The following is a 19,752-nucleotide window of genomic DNA, read 5'->3' as shown; positions in this document are numbered from 1 at the left end:
GAGACTCGTCTTCCAATCAACAACCTGGAGATACGGGCGATAAGGCTGTCCCTAAAGTGGTTCCATCATCTCCTTGCCCGTCGCCCCATCCGTATCCAGTCGGACAATGCCACGGCTGGTGCTTATATAAATCATCAGGGGGGCACCCGCAGCAGAGCTCCAAAGCGCAACGTAGAACACATCCTTCGCTGGGCCAAACACAACCACTCGGTCATATCGGCTGTTCACATTGTCGAAGTGGAAAACTGGGCCGCTGTCTTCCTCAGCTGCCAAGGCCTTGCCTCAGGAGAGTGGTCTTTCCATCAGGATGTATTCCAACAAATCTGTCTTTGTTGGGGTATTCCGGACATAGACCTGATGGCTTCCTGGTTCAACGCCAAGGTACCTCAGTTTGTGGCCTGGTCCCTGGATCCCAGAGCAATTGAAGCGGATGCGCTAGTCCTTCCCTGGAGTCAGTTTCACCTTCCTTACTTCTTTCCCCCCCTGCCCCTGCTCCCCAGAGTCATCAGGAAGATCAGGGCAGAGGGTGTCCTGGTAATTCTCATCGCCCCGGATTGGCCTCGCCGGGCATGGTATGCAGAGCTTGTCCAGCTCATTGCAGACGTTCCTTGGCGCCTACCAGATCGCCCAGATCTACTTTCTCAGGGCCCGATCTACAACAAGAACTCAGGGGCCCTGTGTTTGACGGCTTGGCAATTGAATCCTGGGTTCTGACTCAAGCGGGTTTTTCCCGCGAGGTAGTTTCCACATTGATCAGTGCCCGAAAGCCGGTATCATTGTGCATCTACCATCGGACCTGGAAGATCTTCTTTGATTGGTGCAGAAGCAGAGGTTGCCCTCTGATGGCCTTCAACATCCCTACCATCCTGGATTTCCTCCAATCCGGTCTGGACTTGGGGCTTTTGCCGAGTTCCCTTAAAGGGCAGGCCTCGGCCTTGTCAGGCCTTTTTCAATGCAAAATCGCTTCCAAACCTCAGGTCAGAACGTTCTTTCATGGAGTCTCTCACATGGTGCCTCCCTACAAGGCTCCGCTAGAGGCTTGGGACCTTAATCTGGTCCTAGGTGTCCTACAGGAATCTCCCTACGAGCCATTGCAGGACATCTCTCTGCATCTCCTTTCATGGAAAGTGACTTTTCTCGTCGCTATTACCTCGATCAGATGAGTCTCGGAGTTGGCGGCTCTTTCCTGAAGGACGCCATTCCTTACGTTCCCCGGGACAAGGTAGTTCTCCGACTGTCCCATACTTTCCTCCCGAAGGTGGTGTCTTCCTTCCACTTCAATGAGGACATCGTACTTCCGTCTCTTTGCCCTGCTCCAACGCACCATGTGGAGAAGGCTCTTCACTCCTTGGAGCTTGTCAGAGTCCTCAGGAAGTACGTGTCCAGGACGGCATCTTTTCGGCAGATGGATGCTCTGTTCGTGCTCCCGGTGGGACACCGGAAGGGACTGGCCGCCTCTAAGTCGACAATCGCCAGATGGATTCAGTCGACTATTCAGGAGGCTTACCGCGTCAGAGGCAAGCCTATCCCTACGGGCCTCAGGCCACACTCCACTCGGTCGGTGGGTGCTTCCTGGGCCATACGGAATCAAGCGTCTGCAGAGCAGGTTTGCAAAGCTGCGACCTGGTCTAGCCTGCACACCTTTTCAAAGCATTGCAATGTCCATACTTAGGCATCTTCAGATGCAAGCCTGGGTAGGCGTATTCTGCAGGCAGCGGTAGCGCACATGTAGTCAGCAGGTGCCATAAGTTTACACTGTTGGGTTGTTATTCCCCACCCAGGGACTGCTTTTGGACGTCCCACGGTCCTGTGTCCCCCAATGTGGTGATGGAGAAATAGGGATTTTTGTGTACTCATCGTAAAATCCTTTTCTCCGAGCCACTCATTGGGGGATACAGCACCCACGCTTGTTTGGCTTGTTGCCTATAATAAATGTTCTAGTCTCTGACATGTTGTTTCTATGGTTAAGAGTTTTTTTTTAATCTCCTACTGCTTTGCTACGAACTGGTATTATCCGGAGCCAGTGGGCAGTGTATACTGCAGAGGAGGAGCTAACCCTTTTTTGAATTTACTTAGTGTCAACCTCCTAGTGACAGCAGCATTCACCCTCGGTCCTGTATCCCCCTATGAGTGGCTCGGAGAAAAGGATTTTACGGTGAGTACACAAAAATCCCTATATTTCTGACATGAATGCAACTAATATGGTATTCTAGAAGAAAATTTCCAGCCATTTCTCCATATCTTCAGCAACATACTGCACATGTGTCATAAGTAGTGATAGGAGAACGTGATCGGATAACGTCTTATCTGAGCATGCTTGGGTGTTATTACAGTATCTTGGGCGTCTTCGTATATTATGTTCGAGCCCTTGTGGCTGCATGATTTGCATCTGTTAGACAGCCTCAACACATGTAGGGATTCCTTAACAAATTAGCAATCCCTGCATGTGTTGTGTCTAACAGCAGCTAATCATGCAGCCGCGGGGACTCGAACATAACATATGAGCACGCCAAAGATATTTGGATAGCACCCGAGCATGCTCCGAAAAGTCGTTATCTGAACAAGTTCACTCATCACTAGTCATAATAAGTCATTGATGGATCGTTATAAGAGATTCTTCTCTGGAGACTTTTATTTTTTCCCCTGCATTAAATTGCCCATTCATGAGAAGGCAGAGTGATGCAGGAAAAAAGAAAATATCCCCAGACTGAGCATAGTTCATCAATATCAAAGTGCCAGACAACATCTTTAAGTAGAAATAGGTAATCGTGATACCCAGACTTCTGTAAGTAGCTTTAGTTTTTAAGTACTGCTAAACCTTACCATAATATTGCTAAACCTTACTCGACCTATCCATGTGACGCTTTCTTTTGGCAACCTGGAATCTGACAAAGGACCAAACACACAAATTGCTGGCTTTAGTTCACTTGTGTAATTAAGCTTAATAAATAATTAAAAAGTTACCCCCCCCCCACAAAAACAAAAATAAGTAGTTCAATATAGTAAAAAATATACAGTATGTATATTCAGTACTGCCTGTAAGATAAATTGTTATATTTGCAAATAAATGATTTTTAAAATAAGTAATTTAGCTGAGAATCAAATAATATATATCCTTTATTTAAATAGCAACCATAAAAAGGTACCAAAGGGATGGGACCTATTAAAAGTGCTCTAGTGCAAAAATATGTGCAAAATGTGGAAAAATGGAAACAACTACTGGAATTAAATTCTAGATATAGATTAAATACACGGTACATAATCTCAACTGACAGTTATGTTGCAGCGCTATATCAGCCTGTGCAAAACTATTTTGTTGAAAATTGTGCCAATCCACTGTGATGCAGTGACCCCTGTTACAACTAGGGGGCACTGTTTGTGCTCCTCAGGATATGCATGGAGGCATATCTGTGGTTAAAATGATGGTGAAACAGTGATTGGCAGAATTGTAAGTGGCAGATATGTATCGCAGAGGGAGTCTGCGCTGTAAGCCTGAAGTAATGTTGTTGTTCTGGGACCTGTAGTCCCGCAAGTGTTTGTATAGTTGTGAAGGGAGGCTTACTGGGCTAGTTTGAGAGCTGGGCAAGTCGAACTAGCCACACACATCTCCCCTCTATGGGAGTGGTTACAACTACATAATGTGACCATGGTGTGGTCACATGGTCGGTAGTGGTCTAGAATGGTCTCTGTAATGGAGAGTGTGTAGATCCTTGGACGGCTTGTGTATTGGGGATCCTGTGTGTGGACCGGATCCCTGAATAGCGCACTGCGAGGCTGCGGATCTGAAGACTTGTGTGTTGGGAGATCCTGGGAGTAGGATCGGATCCCTGATAAGTGCACTGAGAGACTTGTGTTTTGGATGGTCCCAGGTGGGGACAGACATCCTGAACAGCACACGCAGTGGCCTGTGTTGGATGCCCTGAGAGTAGGACTTCCTGAATAGCACAACCTGTGTTGGAAGCCCTGGGAGTAGGACTTCCTGAAGAGCACATGGGAAGGAGTGTATGCAGAGTCTGTGATAGCACTGCACTGGGGGAGCTACAGCCCGTCTGAGGATCTGAACTAAATGATGTGTGCCTGCCAGGCAAGTTGGTGATCCCATTTTGGCAGTTTCCCTGGAGGAGAGAGGACTGACATGAGGTCAGCGTGTGGAGCAGGAGGTCCAGAAAGGTTCCACCCGGGAAGGGGGGCTATCATAATGGCAGAAACATATCTGCCAGTGGAACAGACTGTTGGTGCTTGTTATATTCCATGGACATTGATGAACTGTTCGGCGTACAGTCACCCATGGTAACTGGACGAAGTGAAAGGTCCAGCATGTTTAGTGTCTGTGAGTTGAATACGTATAAAATGTAAATAATGAACTGTGCATGACCCGGTTTATGCTGCATAAAATAAACTGGATGGACTGTTTTTGTGAGAAAAACGTGCCTGTGTGACAATCCCGTTGCTAAGCGATTGTCCCCAACACATGCTGCAAGCAGTATCTCACATCATAATTGGCAGTTGAGATTATGTACCGTGAATTTAAACTATATACAGCTCTGGCAAAAATTAAGAGACCACCACATCAAAACTCTGTCATGGGCAGCCCAATCTCCAGACCTGAACCACATTGAAAACTCCTGGAATGCAATCAAAGGATGATGGATAGTCACAAGCCATCAAACAAGGAAGAACTGCTTACATTTTTGCGCCAGAAGCCGCGTGAAAAACTTGTGGAAAGCATGCCAAGACGCATGAAAGCTGTGATTAAAAATCATGGTTATTCCACAAAATATTGATTTCTGAACTCTTCCTGAGTTAAAACATTATTATTGTTGTTTCTAAATGATTATGAACTTGTATTATTTGCATGATTTGAGGTCTGAAAGCACTGTTTTTTAAAAAAAAATTTTTTGACCATTTCTCCTTTTCAAACAAAAAAAATACAAAATGTATAGCTTGGAACTTCGGAGAGACATTGTCAGAAGTTTATAGAATAAATTACCAATTTACATTTTCTCAAAAATATACTTATTAAGATAAAAATCAGACAAACTGAACATTTTGCATTGGTCTCATAATTTTTGCCAGAGCTGTATAGAATTTAATTAGTTGTTTCCATTTTTTCACTTTTTGCACATATTTTTGTACTAGAACACTTTATAATAGGTCCTATCCCTTTGGATCCTTTTTAAGGCTGCTATTTAAATAAAGGTTATATTTTATTTGATCCTCTGCTAAATTAGTTGTAATTTGGGTCAATTTTCTAACTTAACCCCTTACCGGCATCGGACGTACTATACCGTCCGATGCCGGCTCCCCTGATTTGATGCAGGGCTCCGCGGTGAGCCCGCATCAAAGCCGGGACATGTCAGCTGTTTTGAACAGCTGACATGTGCCCGCAATAGGTGCGGGCAGAATCGCGATCTGCCCGCACCTATTAACTAGTTAAATGCCGCTGTCAAACGCAGACAGCGGCATTTAACTACCGCTTCCGGCCGGGCGGCCGGAAATGACGTCATCGCTGACCCCCGTTACATGATCGGGGGTCAGCGATGCTTGTATATTGTAGCCATAGAGGTCCCAGAGACCTCTATGGTTACTGATGAGCGGTGGCTGTGAGCGCCACCCTGTGGTCGGCGCTCACAGCACACCTCCATTTCTGCTACATAGCAGCGATCAGCAGATCGCTGCTATGTAGCAGAGCCGATCGTGCTGTGCCAGCTTCTAGCCTCCTATGGAGGCTATTGAAGCATGGCAAAAGTTAAGAAAAAAAGTTTAAAAAAATGTGAAAAAAATAAAAAAAACATAAAAGTTTAAATCACCCCCCTTTCGCCCCAATCAAAATAAATCAATAAAAAAAAATCAAATCTACGCATATTTGGTATCGCCGCGCTCAGAATCGCCTGATCTATCAAATAAAAAAAAGTATTAACCTGATCGCTAAACAGCATAGCGGGAAAAAAATTCGAAACGCCAGAATTACGTTTTTTGGTCGCCGCGACATTGCATTAAAATGCAATAACGGGCGATCAAAAGAACGTATCTGCACCAAAATGCTATCATTAAAAACGTCATCTCGGCACGCAAAAAATAAGCCCTCAACCGACCCCAGATCATGAAAAATGGAGACGCTACGAGTATCGGAAAATGGCGCAATTTTTTTTTTTTTTTTTTTAGCAAAGTTTGGAATTTTTTTTCACCACTTAGATAAAAAATAACCTAGTCATGTTAGGTGTCTATGAACTCGTACTGACCTGGAGAATCATAATGGTAGGTCATTTTTAGCATTTAGTGAACCTAGCAAAAAAGCCAAACAAAAAACCAATGTGGGATTGCACTTTTTTTGCAATTTCACCGCACTTGGAATTTTTTTCCCGTTTTCTAGTACACGACATGCTAAAACCAATGATGTCGTTCAAAAGTACAACTCGTCCCGCAAAAAATAAGCCCTCACATGGCCAAATTGACGGAAAAATAAAAAAGTTATGGCTCTGGGAAGGAGGGGAGCGAAAAACGAACACGGAAAAACGAAAAATCCCCCGGTCATGAAGGGGTTAATATCTTATAAAATAAGTACAAGACATTTTCTAGGTCTTTGTTAGGTGAAAAAAGATGTTTATCACCTATCCAATGGCTACATGATCAATTTAAATCAATGGTGACCCTACTGTTTGGATCCCCACTCATTTACGGAAAAGGTTGAATTCTCCAGACATGTAACAGCTGTCTTGTTAATAAGTACAGGAAAGATATATATCTTGGTACCGTGTTAGCCAGTAGATAGAAAAATATTTAGAATTGAGAGTCCTCAGTGGTTCATACCTTTTAATGGCTAACTGAAAAGATGGTAACAAATTGCAAGCTTTCGAGACTACACAGGTCTCTTCATCAGGCAAAGTTGCCTGATGAAGAGACCTGCGTAGTCTCGAAAGCTTGCAATTTGTTACCATCTTTTCAGTTAGCCATTAAAAGGTATCAACCACTGAGGACTCTCAATTCTAAATATTGTTAATAAGTAATAAATGATTTTAAGTATTCTAACTTATGGGTGTTTCATACTGACAATTTTGAAGAACAGATGTTAAAGAAAGATTATTTAGATGTGTGAAATCTATAATGTGTAGGCTCTGATTTACACAGTTCCTGACAGGTACGGACTGTGACTGAAATTCAGCCCTGGCATTTAAAATCACACAGGCCCATGCTGCTACTAATATTACCCAGGATTGAAGAAAGCAAGATTTACTACAAGACCAATATTTCTAATGATACCCGTGGTCTGCTGGGATAAGTGACGGAGTCCGCGACTTTGTGCTCCGTCACAACTTTTGACAGTATGGGTGTCTTGAGAACACCAATTCTGTTAACATAGCAGACAAGGCAGCCCACAACCAGACAGGTCCTTCTGGCATTTGCTAGAATTGCCAGATGGCCAGTCCGGCCCTGGGTCCTGACATAGATCTACCAGTAGACTCCAGTCTACTTCAGTCTATTCATTGTCTGCAGTAGCTACCTAGGAGTTAATTTACATTCTCAGCTCAACATTCACATAATTTTCTTATATCACGTGATTCAATAATGCTCCTAAAAAACTAACTATTTTTTTATAAATAAGCAGCAATGTCTGCTCATTCCAAATGACATGAATATGTGATAAAGATATATTAAGTGTTAGAAAACATTATAAAAGCATTATTTTTAAAGCGAGATGCATACATGCAAATGTTTCATTATCTTTAGAAACCAAGAAACAAGAAAATGTTTTCCACAAGATCCAACAGCAAGTTTGCTGGATGCTGATAAATGTTATGCTAGATATCAGAGGTCCCCAACGTTTCTGACCTTGAGAGCCACATTCAGCTTTGAGAGAGGGTTGTGAGCCACATCCAACCTTGAGAGAGGGTCACGAGCAACATTCAGTTCCCCCCCTCACAAAAGTGGCAACCAAAGTCCCCATTACAGACATAATGGTAACCAAAGCTTTTCCACAAAAATCACCCCAAAACAGTATACTAAGATCAAGGGGTTCCCCAAATACCCCCATCCAGTATTCTCCTATAAAGCACTCCCAAGACACTGTCACATCCAGCTTCAAACACCTCCTCTGATAGGTGTCATCTTGTCTCCAGAGTACCATACCTAAATTATCTCAAAACCCCTAAGACCAGTATATGTGCATCCATACCTGTTTTCTAGACCTGAAGCTAATGCACCAAGCTGGCAGACAGCCGTGAGCCACAATTCATGGAACCGCGAGCCACAGGTGGCTCCCGAGCTACAGATTGGGGACCCCTGCTGTATATACTGTTTTGTCCAACCTAAAAGCTATGCCATTTGCATGCAGCAATGATATCTAATAGTCATGGACAAAAGAAAGACTCAGATTTCAACTATGCATATTTAGTATTAAAACGTGGATGCCATCTTCAAAAATCTAACTCGTGTGACCTATATTTTAATGACAATTTTACATTTTTATTAATCTAACAATAACTCCAATGTCTACTTTATTTTTGCAGATAAAATAATATTTGAAAACTACAACAACGAAAATAATATGGGCTGTGGAATAGTTATATGTGACCATGAATGCAAAGTTATAAATTACACATTTCCATGTACTACATCACAAACTACAACACATTCTACTACCTTTACTACAGTTAGTAGTACAGTAACACCAACCACATTTACAACCACAAAAACATCTACTGCACCAACAACCAGTACTACATCAACAGCCACTACTACTGCTACAACAACACCAACCACTGTGACCACTACAAGTACAAAAACATCTACACCCTCAACAACCAGTACAACAACACCAACCACTGTGACCACTACAAGTACAAGTACATCTACACCATCAACAACCAGTACTACATCAACATCCACTGCTACAACAACACCAACCACTGTGACCACTACAAGTACAAGTACATCTACACCATCAACAACCAGTACTACATCAACATCCACTGCTACAACAACACCAACCACTGTGACCACCACAAGTACAACTCCATACACTACCTTAACCAGCACAACTTCAACTACAAAAACTTCTACTGCTACTACAACACCAACCACTGTGACCACTACAAGTACATCTACACCATCAACAACCAGTACTACATCAACATCCACTGCTACAACAACACCAACCACTGTGACCACTACAAGTACAAGTACATCTACACCATCAACAACCAGTACTACATCAACATCCACTGCTACAACAACACCAACCACTGTGACCACCACAAGTACAACTCCATACACTACCTTAACCAGCACAACTTCAACTACAAAAACTTCTACTGCTACTACAACACCAACCACTGTGACCACTACAAGTACATCTACACCATCAACAACCAGTACTACATCAACATCCACTGCAACAACAAAACCAACCACTGTGACCACTACAAGTACATCTACACCATCAACAACTAGTACTACGTCCACATCCACTGCTACAACAAAACCAACCACTGTGACCACTACAAGTACATCTACACCATCAACAACTAGTACTACGTCCACATCCACTGCTACAACAACACCAACCACTGTGACCACTACTAGTACAACTCCATACACTACCTTAACCAGCACATCTTCAACCAGAAAAACTTCAACATCCACTTCTACTGCTACTACAACACCAACCACTGTGACCACTACAAGTACATCTACACCATCAACAACCAGTACTACATCAACATCCACTGCAACAACAAAACCAACCACTGTGACCACTACAAGTACATCTACACCATCAACAACTAGTACTACGTCCACATCCACTGCTACAACAACACCAACCACTGTGACCACTACTAGTACAACTCCATACACTACCTTAACCAGCACATCTTCAACCAGAAAAACTTCAAAATCCACTTCTACTGCTACTACAACACCAACCACTGTGACCACTACAAGTACATCTACACCATCAACAACCAGTACTACATCAACATCCACTGCAACAACAAAACCAACCACTGTGACCACTACAAGTACATCTACACCATCAACAACTAGTACTACGTCCACATCCACTGCTACAACAACACCAACCACTGTGACCACTACTAGTACAACTCCATACACTACCTTAACCAGCACATCTTCAACCAGAAAAACTTCAACATCCACTTCTACTGCTACTACAACACCAACCACTGTGACCACTACAAGTACATCTACACCATCAACAGCCAGTACTACATCAACATCCACTGCCACAACAAAACCAACCACTGTGACCACCACTAGTACAACTCCATACACTACCTTAACCAGCACCTCTACAACCACAAAAACTTCAACATCCACTTCTACTGCTACTACAACACCAACCACTGTAACCACTACAAGTACAAGTACATCTACACCATCAACCACTAGTACTACTTCAACATCCACTGCTACAACAACACCAACCACTGTGACTACTTCTAGTACAACTCCATACACTACCTTAACCAGCACATCTTCAACCACAAAAACATCTACTGCACCAACGACCAGTACTACATCAACATCCACTTCTACTGCAACAACAACACCAACCACTGTTACCACTGCAAGTACATCTACAGCAACCACTACCACTAGCACAAGTACTCCAACAACTACATCAACTTTTTCAACAAGAGGTAAGTCTTAATGGAATTGTGACTGTTATGACAAGTTTACCTAAAGAATATAATACTATTAATTAATAATGACATAAGGAGGTTTTTAAAAAATAGAAAGAAAAAACAATAAACAATATACATCCAATTTGCAAAAAGAAAAATTATATATGCATATTTATACCTTATATACATATAAAGATATTGTGTGTATGTAAGTGTACACATATATACAGTATATATATATATATATATATATATATATATATATAATTTACAAACTGTCTAAGAGTAATGCTTGTACAAAAATGTAAATGCTTTCTAATATGCTATTGCAGTTAGAGGCCCGCCCAGGGCTCTATCAGGTCATGACTAAAGCTTAGCTTGTTCCATCAATACTAGCTTGTGAAGGAAGAGAATTGGCTTGGCACTCTAGTACACATAGAAACCATGAACACTTTAAATGGCATGTATCACAGTCTTTCATTAATGGTGCACAATTGCTGAGACTTGTAGTGCCGTATTTTTCGGACTATAAGACGCATCGGACCATGCATTGCCCCCTCATCTCTAACCTGGTGTGCTTGCCCCCTCATCCCTATCCTGGTGTGCATGGCCTCCTCATCCATATCCTGGTAGGAATGGTCCCCCCCACACCTATCCTGACAGGAATGATTGTCCTCATCCTTATCCTAGTATGCATGCCCCCATCCTTATCCTAGTATGCAGGGCCCCCATCTTATCCTATTATGCATTGCCCCATCCTTATCCTGGCATGCAGAACCCCCATCTCGTTCTAGTATCCATGGCCCCATCTCTATTCTGGTATGATTGGCCCCATCCCGATTCTGGTATGCATGGCCCCATCCTTATAATTGACCCCCACCCCCATCTTGTCATGCACAGTGTCAGCAGGAGCCTTCCTGCAGCTGCTGGGAGGTCACATGTGCCGCTACTTAAGAGAAATGAATATTCACCTCTTTTGGGCTTGGAGATAGGTGAATATTCATTCATGATATAGGCCCCTGAGGAAGCGAATGCGAAATGCGCTTTGTGGCCTTGCATCGGGGCACCTTATGCACCAGACCATGGATAAGAACCTGGAGGGTGTGGGATGTTCATGTGTTTCTAGAACAGTATGTACTATGCACTTTACTTTCATCTTGTAATTATGTTTACAGTCCTATTACCCCAGTAGACCCCTCAGGTCTAAAACTGCACTATGCACTTTAACACATAAGCATCTGATGTGTTAGGGTGTTTCTTGCACTGTCTGTAAAATCTATTGATATGAAAAATTCAGTTGTTTATGTGAATATAATTTCCTGTAATAAAATTAAATAATTCTTAGGATTTATTTGATATTTTGCTTCAGTTTTTTCTGTTAAATGGAGTTTTGGAGCGTCCCCTCTCTAATGCTCTGAATAGGGTACCACCACAGTAGGTGCAACCCTTGCTGCAGACCAACATTTATGGTTCTTTTTATGATGTTGATTCATCTCACAGTAAGAAAAAGTCTCACGGTCAACTTTGGTGAACTCATCTAATAGATGCACCTTTTCAGTTCAGCTGTGGGCTGCTATTTTTAGGCTGGGGGTAGCATTCATGGCCCCTTAGCAGTCTGAGAAAACTAGCCTCCAGCTGTCTGCTTTAGCTTGGCTGGTTGTGAAAAATGGGGAGGACCCCATGCTGTTTTTTTAACTTATTACGTCATGATCCAGGTTGGGGTTTGCTTCTTGCTTCTCATTCCCCGGCCTGGTCATGGAGAGGTTAACCTTTCCTGCCTCTCTTTGGTTCTTGGGTTTCTATTTATTGGTGATATTTTTGGTAGCCTTTGTCAGTGATAGTCCTTGTCTATAGCAGCTGATCCGTATACGCTAGTGATCCTTCTGCCTCTGAATTCCCGTGTGAGTGTCTGACCTGTTCCCTATCCCTTACTCAGTGTATGTTTGGTGATTTTCCTACAGTGTATGACTCGGCTTGCACTCTGAACTCCACCTTCAGGTTTTCTGTCTCTGGTACTCCGTTCCCCGACTAGCTTTTGACCCTCTGGCTTGTACCTTGACTCCTTTTTTCGTCTGACTTTTTGGATACCGCGCTCCCTTCTGGCTCTGACTTTTGGCTCGTCTCTGACCTCCTGCTTTGCTGTGACCTCTGGTACTTCATCTCCCTGTTTGTTGCTGACTTCGGCCTGCCTGACTACTCTGCTGCCTTCTGGTGGCGGCCTGCACTTCTGCCCTGAAGTGCTACACAGTAAGTGTGACCCTTTTTCCTGTAACAGCGCCCCTGGTGGTGGCTGAGCGCAACTGCTCCACAGTTGCCTTTCATATTATTGACATTTAATAAACAGTATGGGGACCCCTTTTTTTCTTGATAAGCAACCTTGCTAAAGCTGACAGCTGAGGTTTGCAGTGTTTGCCATGTTACCATGCAAATGACAGCGTGGCAAACACTGGATATTCTGGCCCCCCATTCAAGTGAATGGGGTGCGGGATCGGGTACTGCTCTGGTACCCAAACCAAACCTTTTTTTAATTGTTTGCCAAACCCGCCGAACACGAACATCCAGGGGTTCGCTCATGTCTAATGCTGGATCCTTTTTTTTGTATATGTGAAAAGTATAGCCACTTTTCAGTGACAGGGTGGATGGTCGCATTAAGGCTGGTTACTGAGTGTCATCTTGGCCAGCTATGCAGCCATATCATAATCTATTAAGTTTATATAACATTTAGGGCATGGCTGAGCAGGCAGTTTATAGTTTGTAGCACTCTTCTCCCCACTTACATGAATTGTCTACTTTTAAATGTTATTTAGCCCTAGGTTTGCAGATCTTTAAATCACATCTTTTACATACCCTCTGCAGATTCAGCCCTGCCTCTCCGTCCCTGCTCCAGTCTTTGTAGGTGTACTGCAGTGGTGAAGCGTATTGATAATTTATTCTGCCCTTCTCCCTTTTATTAAGTGGCTGTAATCTGTTTGTGATTAGTTATGCAAATAAGGTTAATCTAGATTTAGTAATGAGAACTTATTTATAAAAAGCACAAAAAGTGGCAAACTCACTCCTGTAACCAGGTGGCGTAAATCCTGAAAAAACAGCCCAAAACAAAGATTTCAGAGATCATTTTGTGACAATTTGCTAAATTTAAAACCAAATGAATGAGCTGGAACACATGTTGGTATAAGTGCAATGTGCAGGAGCACATTCACACTGCAGCCATTACCAAGCATAACCTAAGATGAAAACAAAATGAGCAAATACCCTGCAGTAAGTGAATGAGTAAAATGCAAAAGTAAGTTTAAATTTCATAGGGTACTTAGCTGACACTATTTTGATCAAAAAAGCTTTATAGTCATCCCACTATTACAATGTATAACCAATCACAATGGGCCTATATCTAATGTAAAACCTCTGTATATGCCAGAAAGTCTCAATAAATGGAGGCAGAGTATGACCCAGGCATGACTATTTAGACGTCTGCCTGTTGAAAGTTATATAAACTCAATGCACAGCCCAAAAAGAGGGAGCCACACCCCTGTATGTATAAAGTACAACAACAAAAAGCAAAACCAAAGGAATGAGCCTGCTGACACAGAAAAAGATTTCATATTAGAGACTTGACCATCCTGATTTGGTACACCTTGCTGTGATGAAGTGGCTTTTATACTTTTTTGAATATAAAATAGTGTCAACTAAGTGCCCTATGTTATTTACATGTACTATTATTTTTCAGTTCATTTGCTTATTTCAGCGTATTTGCTCATTTTGTTTTTATCCTAGGTTAAATTTGATAAATTCAACACAAATAACAGCAAAGCTGACTTTAAAACTTCCCCTCTTGACAACCCTTCCCCTACCAAGTATTTATAAAGGCTTTCATTTTTAAATGTTATGGAAAATATGCTTGCTTGAAGAATTTTAAGAGTCAAGAATAACAAATTTAATATCTTAACTATTACAGGTACATCAACCACTACTACAACATACTCAACCACGACCACACCATATTCTCTAACAGTAAGTATCTGTTTGTTGGCATACTATCATTATGTAGTAAATCTGAAAATTAATAATGTTAAGCACATCAAGAAAAGACTCAAAAAATAACTTTTTGAATACTCTATTTTTCTTCTCTCATATTCCCCCAAAATGTATAATACCACAAGGTGAAATATAGCAATCGTTTGTGTAATGTAACCTTTGTCAGGCTATGTACAAATCAAAATCTACATACACACATGGTCAAAATTGTTGGTACCCCTCGTTTAATGATAGAAAAACCCACAATGGTCACAGAAATAACTTGAACTTGACAAAAGTAATAATAAATAAAAAAATCTATGAAAATGAACAAATGAAAGTCAGACATTGCTTGTCAACCATGCTTCCACAGAATTAAAAAAATATAACTCATGAAATAGGCCTGAAATGATGGTACCCTTGAAAATAATGTGACAAAAGGGACATGTAAAATCAAGGTGTGTCCACTAACTAACATCACAGGTGTCTACAATCTTGGAATCTGTGAGTGGGCCTGTATATAGGGCTACATATACTCACTGTGCTGTTTGGTGACATGGTGTGTATCACACTCAACATGGACCAGAGGAAGCGAAGGAAAGAGTTTTCTCAGGAGTTTAGAAAGAAAATGATAGACAAACATGTTAAAGGCAAAAGTTATAAGATCATCTCCAAGCAGCTTTATGCTCCTGTGAGTACAGTTGCACATATTATTCAGAAATTTAAGATCCATGGGACTGTAGCCAAACTCCCTGGACGTGGCCACAGGAGGAACATTGATGACAAATCAGACATGGATAATAAAGAATGGTAACAAAAAAGCCCAGAAAATCTTCAAAACAGATTAAAGGTGAACTTCAAGCTCAAGGAACATCAGTGTCAGATCGCACCATCTGTCGTTGTATGAGCCAAAGTGGACCTCATGGGAGATGACGAAGGAGGACACCATTATTGAAAAAAAAATCCTAAAAAGCCAGACTAGAATTTGCCAAACTACATGTTGACTAGCCACAAAGCTTCTGGGAATGTCCTATGGACAGATGAGACAAAAAATGATCTTTTTGGCAAGGCACATCAGCTCTATGTTCACAGATGAAAAATGAAGCATGACAAGAAAAGAGCACTGTCCCTACTGTGAAACATGGAGGAGGCTCTGTTATGTTCTGGGGCTGTTTTGCTGCATCTGGCACAGATCTGCACCTCAAAAAGTTGTGTAACCAAATATTAAGCTAAGGAAACCATAATTTCTGTCCAGGCCTATTTCATGCATTTTATTTTTTTTAAATTCTGTGGAAGCCTGGTTGAAAAGCAATGCCTGACATTCATTTGTTCATTTTCATAGATTTTTTATTATTATTTTTGACATATTCAAGTTATTTCTGTGACCATTGTACTTTTTCTGTCATTAAACGAGGGGTAACAACAATTCTGACCACGTGTGTATATACATGTTAGAAAATTTACCTTTCAGAATTATAATAATAACACATGGAAGGTATTAGTTGGAGACAATATATAGTTGATAAATACAGAAAAAGAAGATCTCTGTTAAAGTTAGTAAAAGGGTCAAAGGATACCATACATACACCTAAGAGTATTTACAAGGTATATAACTGATTCAAGCCAGATAAGTAACATATACTAAGTAATCATTTAAACACATGAAAAGTGCATAGTAATCATCTGATATCAGCAGAGATTTGCATATACACAGTCAAATGTGTTCCATAAGATTTTGCTACCTATGAATGGGATATGTGTAACATGCCCTTGTTGGATAAAAAAAAAAAGGAAAAATCCACTTGTACCTGAAATGAGCATAAGCAGAAAAGAGGTAATAATAATTAAGGGGTTGTCCACTACTAGGACAACCCCTTTCCCAATCTGAATGTTTGACCCTGTGAAAATAAAAACACTTACTTACTCACTTCTGATGCCGGCGTTGTTCCTTCGGTGTCGGCACTCGCATTCCCGAGGCTGATGCGCAGTTCTTATGGCACGTGAACCCTGCCACCGATCAGCGCTGGCATCACTGTCCCGCCTTCAGATGTATAAGTAGTCAAGTGAAAGCGAGAGGCCATCCACAGCTCTCGCCTCTACTTGATTACATGAACATCTGAAAGTGGGGACAGAGATGGGGGCTCTGACTAGGCACAGAGTGCACGTGTCTTAAGAAACGTATGTGAGCCCAGGGAGCGTGAGTGCTGACATCGCTGGAATGGCAACGGTTTCTTATTGGAGGTAAGTATAAGTGATTTATTTTAACGGGGGAAAATATTCAGACATAGAAGGGTCTGTCCAGTAGTAAACAACCCTTTTAACCCCTTTCTGCCAGCTGACGGAATAGTACATCAGCTGGCAGTATCCCCCGCTTTGAGGTGGGGGCCGACGGTGAGCCCACCTCAAAGCCGCAACATGTCAGCTGTTTTCAACAGCTGACATGTGCGCACAATGGGCATGAGCAGAATTGTGATCTACCCGCTCCAATTAACTAGCTAAATGCCGCTGTGAAACTCTGACAGCGGCATTTAATGAGCGCTGCCGGCCGCGCATCTGGAAGTACTCGCACTGCTGACCCAGTCACGTGATCAGGGGTCATCAGTGCGTTGCCATCACAACCAGAGGTCTCCTCGAGACCTCTATAGTTGTAACCCTAATCCTAACCCAAACTCTAACCCTAACCCAAACTCTAACCCTAACCCAAACCCTAACCCTAACCCAAACTCTAACACTAACCCTAACCCTAGCCCTAACCCTAGGGATCCTAACCCTACCCCTAACCCAAACTCTAACCCTAACTCAAACTCTAACCCTAACCCTAACACAAACCCTAACCTAACCCAAACTCTAACCCTAACACAAACCCTAACCCTAAAAGAAACCCTAACCCAAATTCTAACCCTAACCCAAACTCTAACCCTAACCCTAATACAAACCCTAATCCTAACCCTAACCCAAACTCTAACCCTAACCCAAACTCTAACCCTAACGCTAACACAAACCCTAACCCTAACCCTAACACAAACCCTAAATCTAACCCTAACCCTAGCCCTAACCCTAGGGATCCTAACTCTAACCCTAACCCAAACTCTAACCCTAACCCTAGCCCTAACCCTAACCCTAGGGATCCTAACCCTACCCCTAACCCAAACTCTAACCCTAACCCAAACTCTAACCCTAACCCTAACACAAACCCTAACCCTAACCCAAACTCTAACCCTAACCCTAACACAAACCCTAACCCTAACCCTAGCCCTAACCCTAGGGATCCTAACCCTAACCCTTAGGGTTAGGGTTAGGATCCCTTAGGGTTAGGGTTAGGTTTGGGGGGTGGCTTATCAGTGTGTATTCTTGTATTTTTCTATAAAAACGCATGCAAACGCATGTGCTTAAAAATGCATGCGTTTACATAGACATCAATACTTTTTTTGCGGCAAAAAAACGCCGCTAGAAATTACTACATGTTGCATTTCTGAAACACAACGCATCCGTCGTCAAAACGCATCAAAATGTGTCAAAACGCATGCGTTTTTAAAGTTAAGTATAGGGAAACAACGCATGCGTTTTTTTGCGCTTAAACGCAAAAAAAACCGCAAATGTGAAACCAGCCTTAGATAAAAGACAACCTAGACATGTTTGGTGTCTATCAACTCATAATGACCTGGAGAATCATAATGGCAGGTCAATTTTAGCATTTAGTGAACCTAGCAAGAAAGCCAAACAAAAAACATGTGTGGGATTGCACTTTTTTTGCAATTTCAGAGCACTTGGAATTTTTTACCTGTTTTCTGTTACACGACATGATAAAACCAATGGTATCATTAAAAATTACAACTCGTCCCTCAAAAAATAAGCCCCCACATGGCCATATTGAAGGAAAAATAAAAAATGTATGGCTCTGGAAAGAAGGAGAGGGAAAAACTAAAATGAAAAAAGCTCTGGGGGTTAAGGGGTTAAGGCATAAATATAACAATAACCAATTACCACGGAGAGATGGAAACTCTGGACTTTAGAGGGATCCAGAGAGAGAGTGTGTGGAAAATTACTATTACCCCTGGAAGAAGATACCTAGGAGATCAATTATGGATACCTTAAAGGTATCAGTTAATAGTGTAAAAGAGGAAGTGTGAAAAAGTTCTAAAAAGTCACATTCTGTAGACAAGCAGAAGAGTATACAGATAAAGTTAATTCAAATTTCTGGTACAACTGAATAATTATTTGTTCAGGGACAGCGATAGATGTAAAAAGAAAAACAACAATTATAGGGGCAAAGAGGTATGATACAATGACAACAATCAAAAGGAAAATAATTGCAGAAATGAGGAAATGCATGGTGGCTTAGATCAAGATCTTAAAGTAGAGGTAGAACCATGACATCGTACTCTTGTATATGTCATGAACAAACAGTAATCGCCAGTCAAACTTATACCACATCTATGTGCCCTTAGATGTGGAAAATTTGCAAATAAAAAATACATACCGTATGTGTTTTTAGTGTGTTTCCACTGCAGAAACACAATAAAAACGCATGTATTCCATGCATAGCCATATCAACAAAGTTTTGTCAAAGCCAAATACTAGAGAGAGTCCAAAAAAAGTAGCTTAATTTAAAGTACAATATGCCAAAACAAGACAAAAACAGCAGTGCTAAAAATGTGATAAAAACGCATCTAAAAAAACAAGTAAAAAACGCAATGAAAAAAGCGCAAGCTAATAGGGGCAGAAATGCTGCATAAAATCTGCAACACCAAAAATTTACCAAATGCTCATCATGGGAACCTAAAAATAGCCTAAAAAGAGTTAATAGCAATAGAAAATAGGAAATTGTTTTAAAAAATCTAAAAAATCATAAAAGCTTGATTTACAGAAATAAAAGAATAAAAAAATAAACATATTAGGTGTCAACAGGTTTATCTATTCAACACATAACACAATAAAATGAATTAATCTCATAGAAAAAATAATTTAAAATGTCAGAATTATAATTTTTTTGGCCATTGCTCTTCTCCAAAAATGCAATATAAAAGAGAGCAAATATTCTATGTATGGTAATCCAAAATTGTACCAAAGAATACTTCAGTTCGCCATGCAATAA

The 19,752-nt window shown here is 41.5% G+C and overlaps 1 protein-coding gene across 1 annotated transcript; it reads left to right on the top strand.

The window, feature by feature from the left end:
* The first annotated feature begins 1,159 nt into the window (after positions 1–1,159).
* Positions 1,160–14,744, top strand: LOC138648608 (mucin-5AC-like). The gene is made up of 3 exons (XM_069738395.1): positions 1,160–1,517; positions 8,508–10,661; positions 14,599–14,744. Exons 1-3 carry the CDS (start codon positions 1,160–1,162, stop codon positions 14,742–14,744), a joined length of 2,658 nt encoding a protein of 885 aa, XP_069594496.1.
* The last annotated feature ends 5,008 nt before the right edge of the window (positions 14,745–19,752 follow it).

Source organism: Ranitomeya imitator, chromosome 9 (assembly GCF_032444005.1).
Source record: "Ranitomeya imitator isolate aRanImi1 chromosome 9, aRanImi1.pri, whole genome shotgun sequence".
In the NCBI taxonomy this organism is placed as follows: Eukaryota; Metazoa; Chordata; class Amphibia; order Anura; family Dendrobatidae; genus Ranitomeya; species Ranitomeya imitator.
Note: the sequence above shows the minus strand (reverse complement) of the source record. Positions and strands in the feature narration are given on the sequence as shown.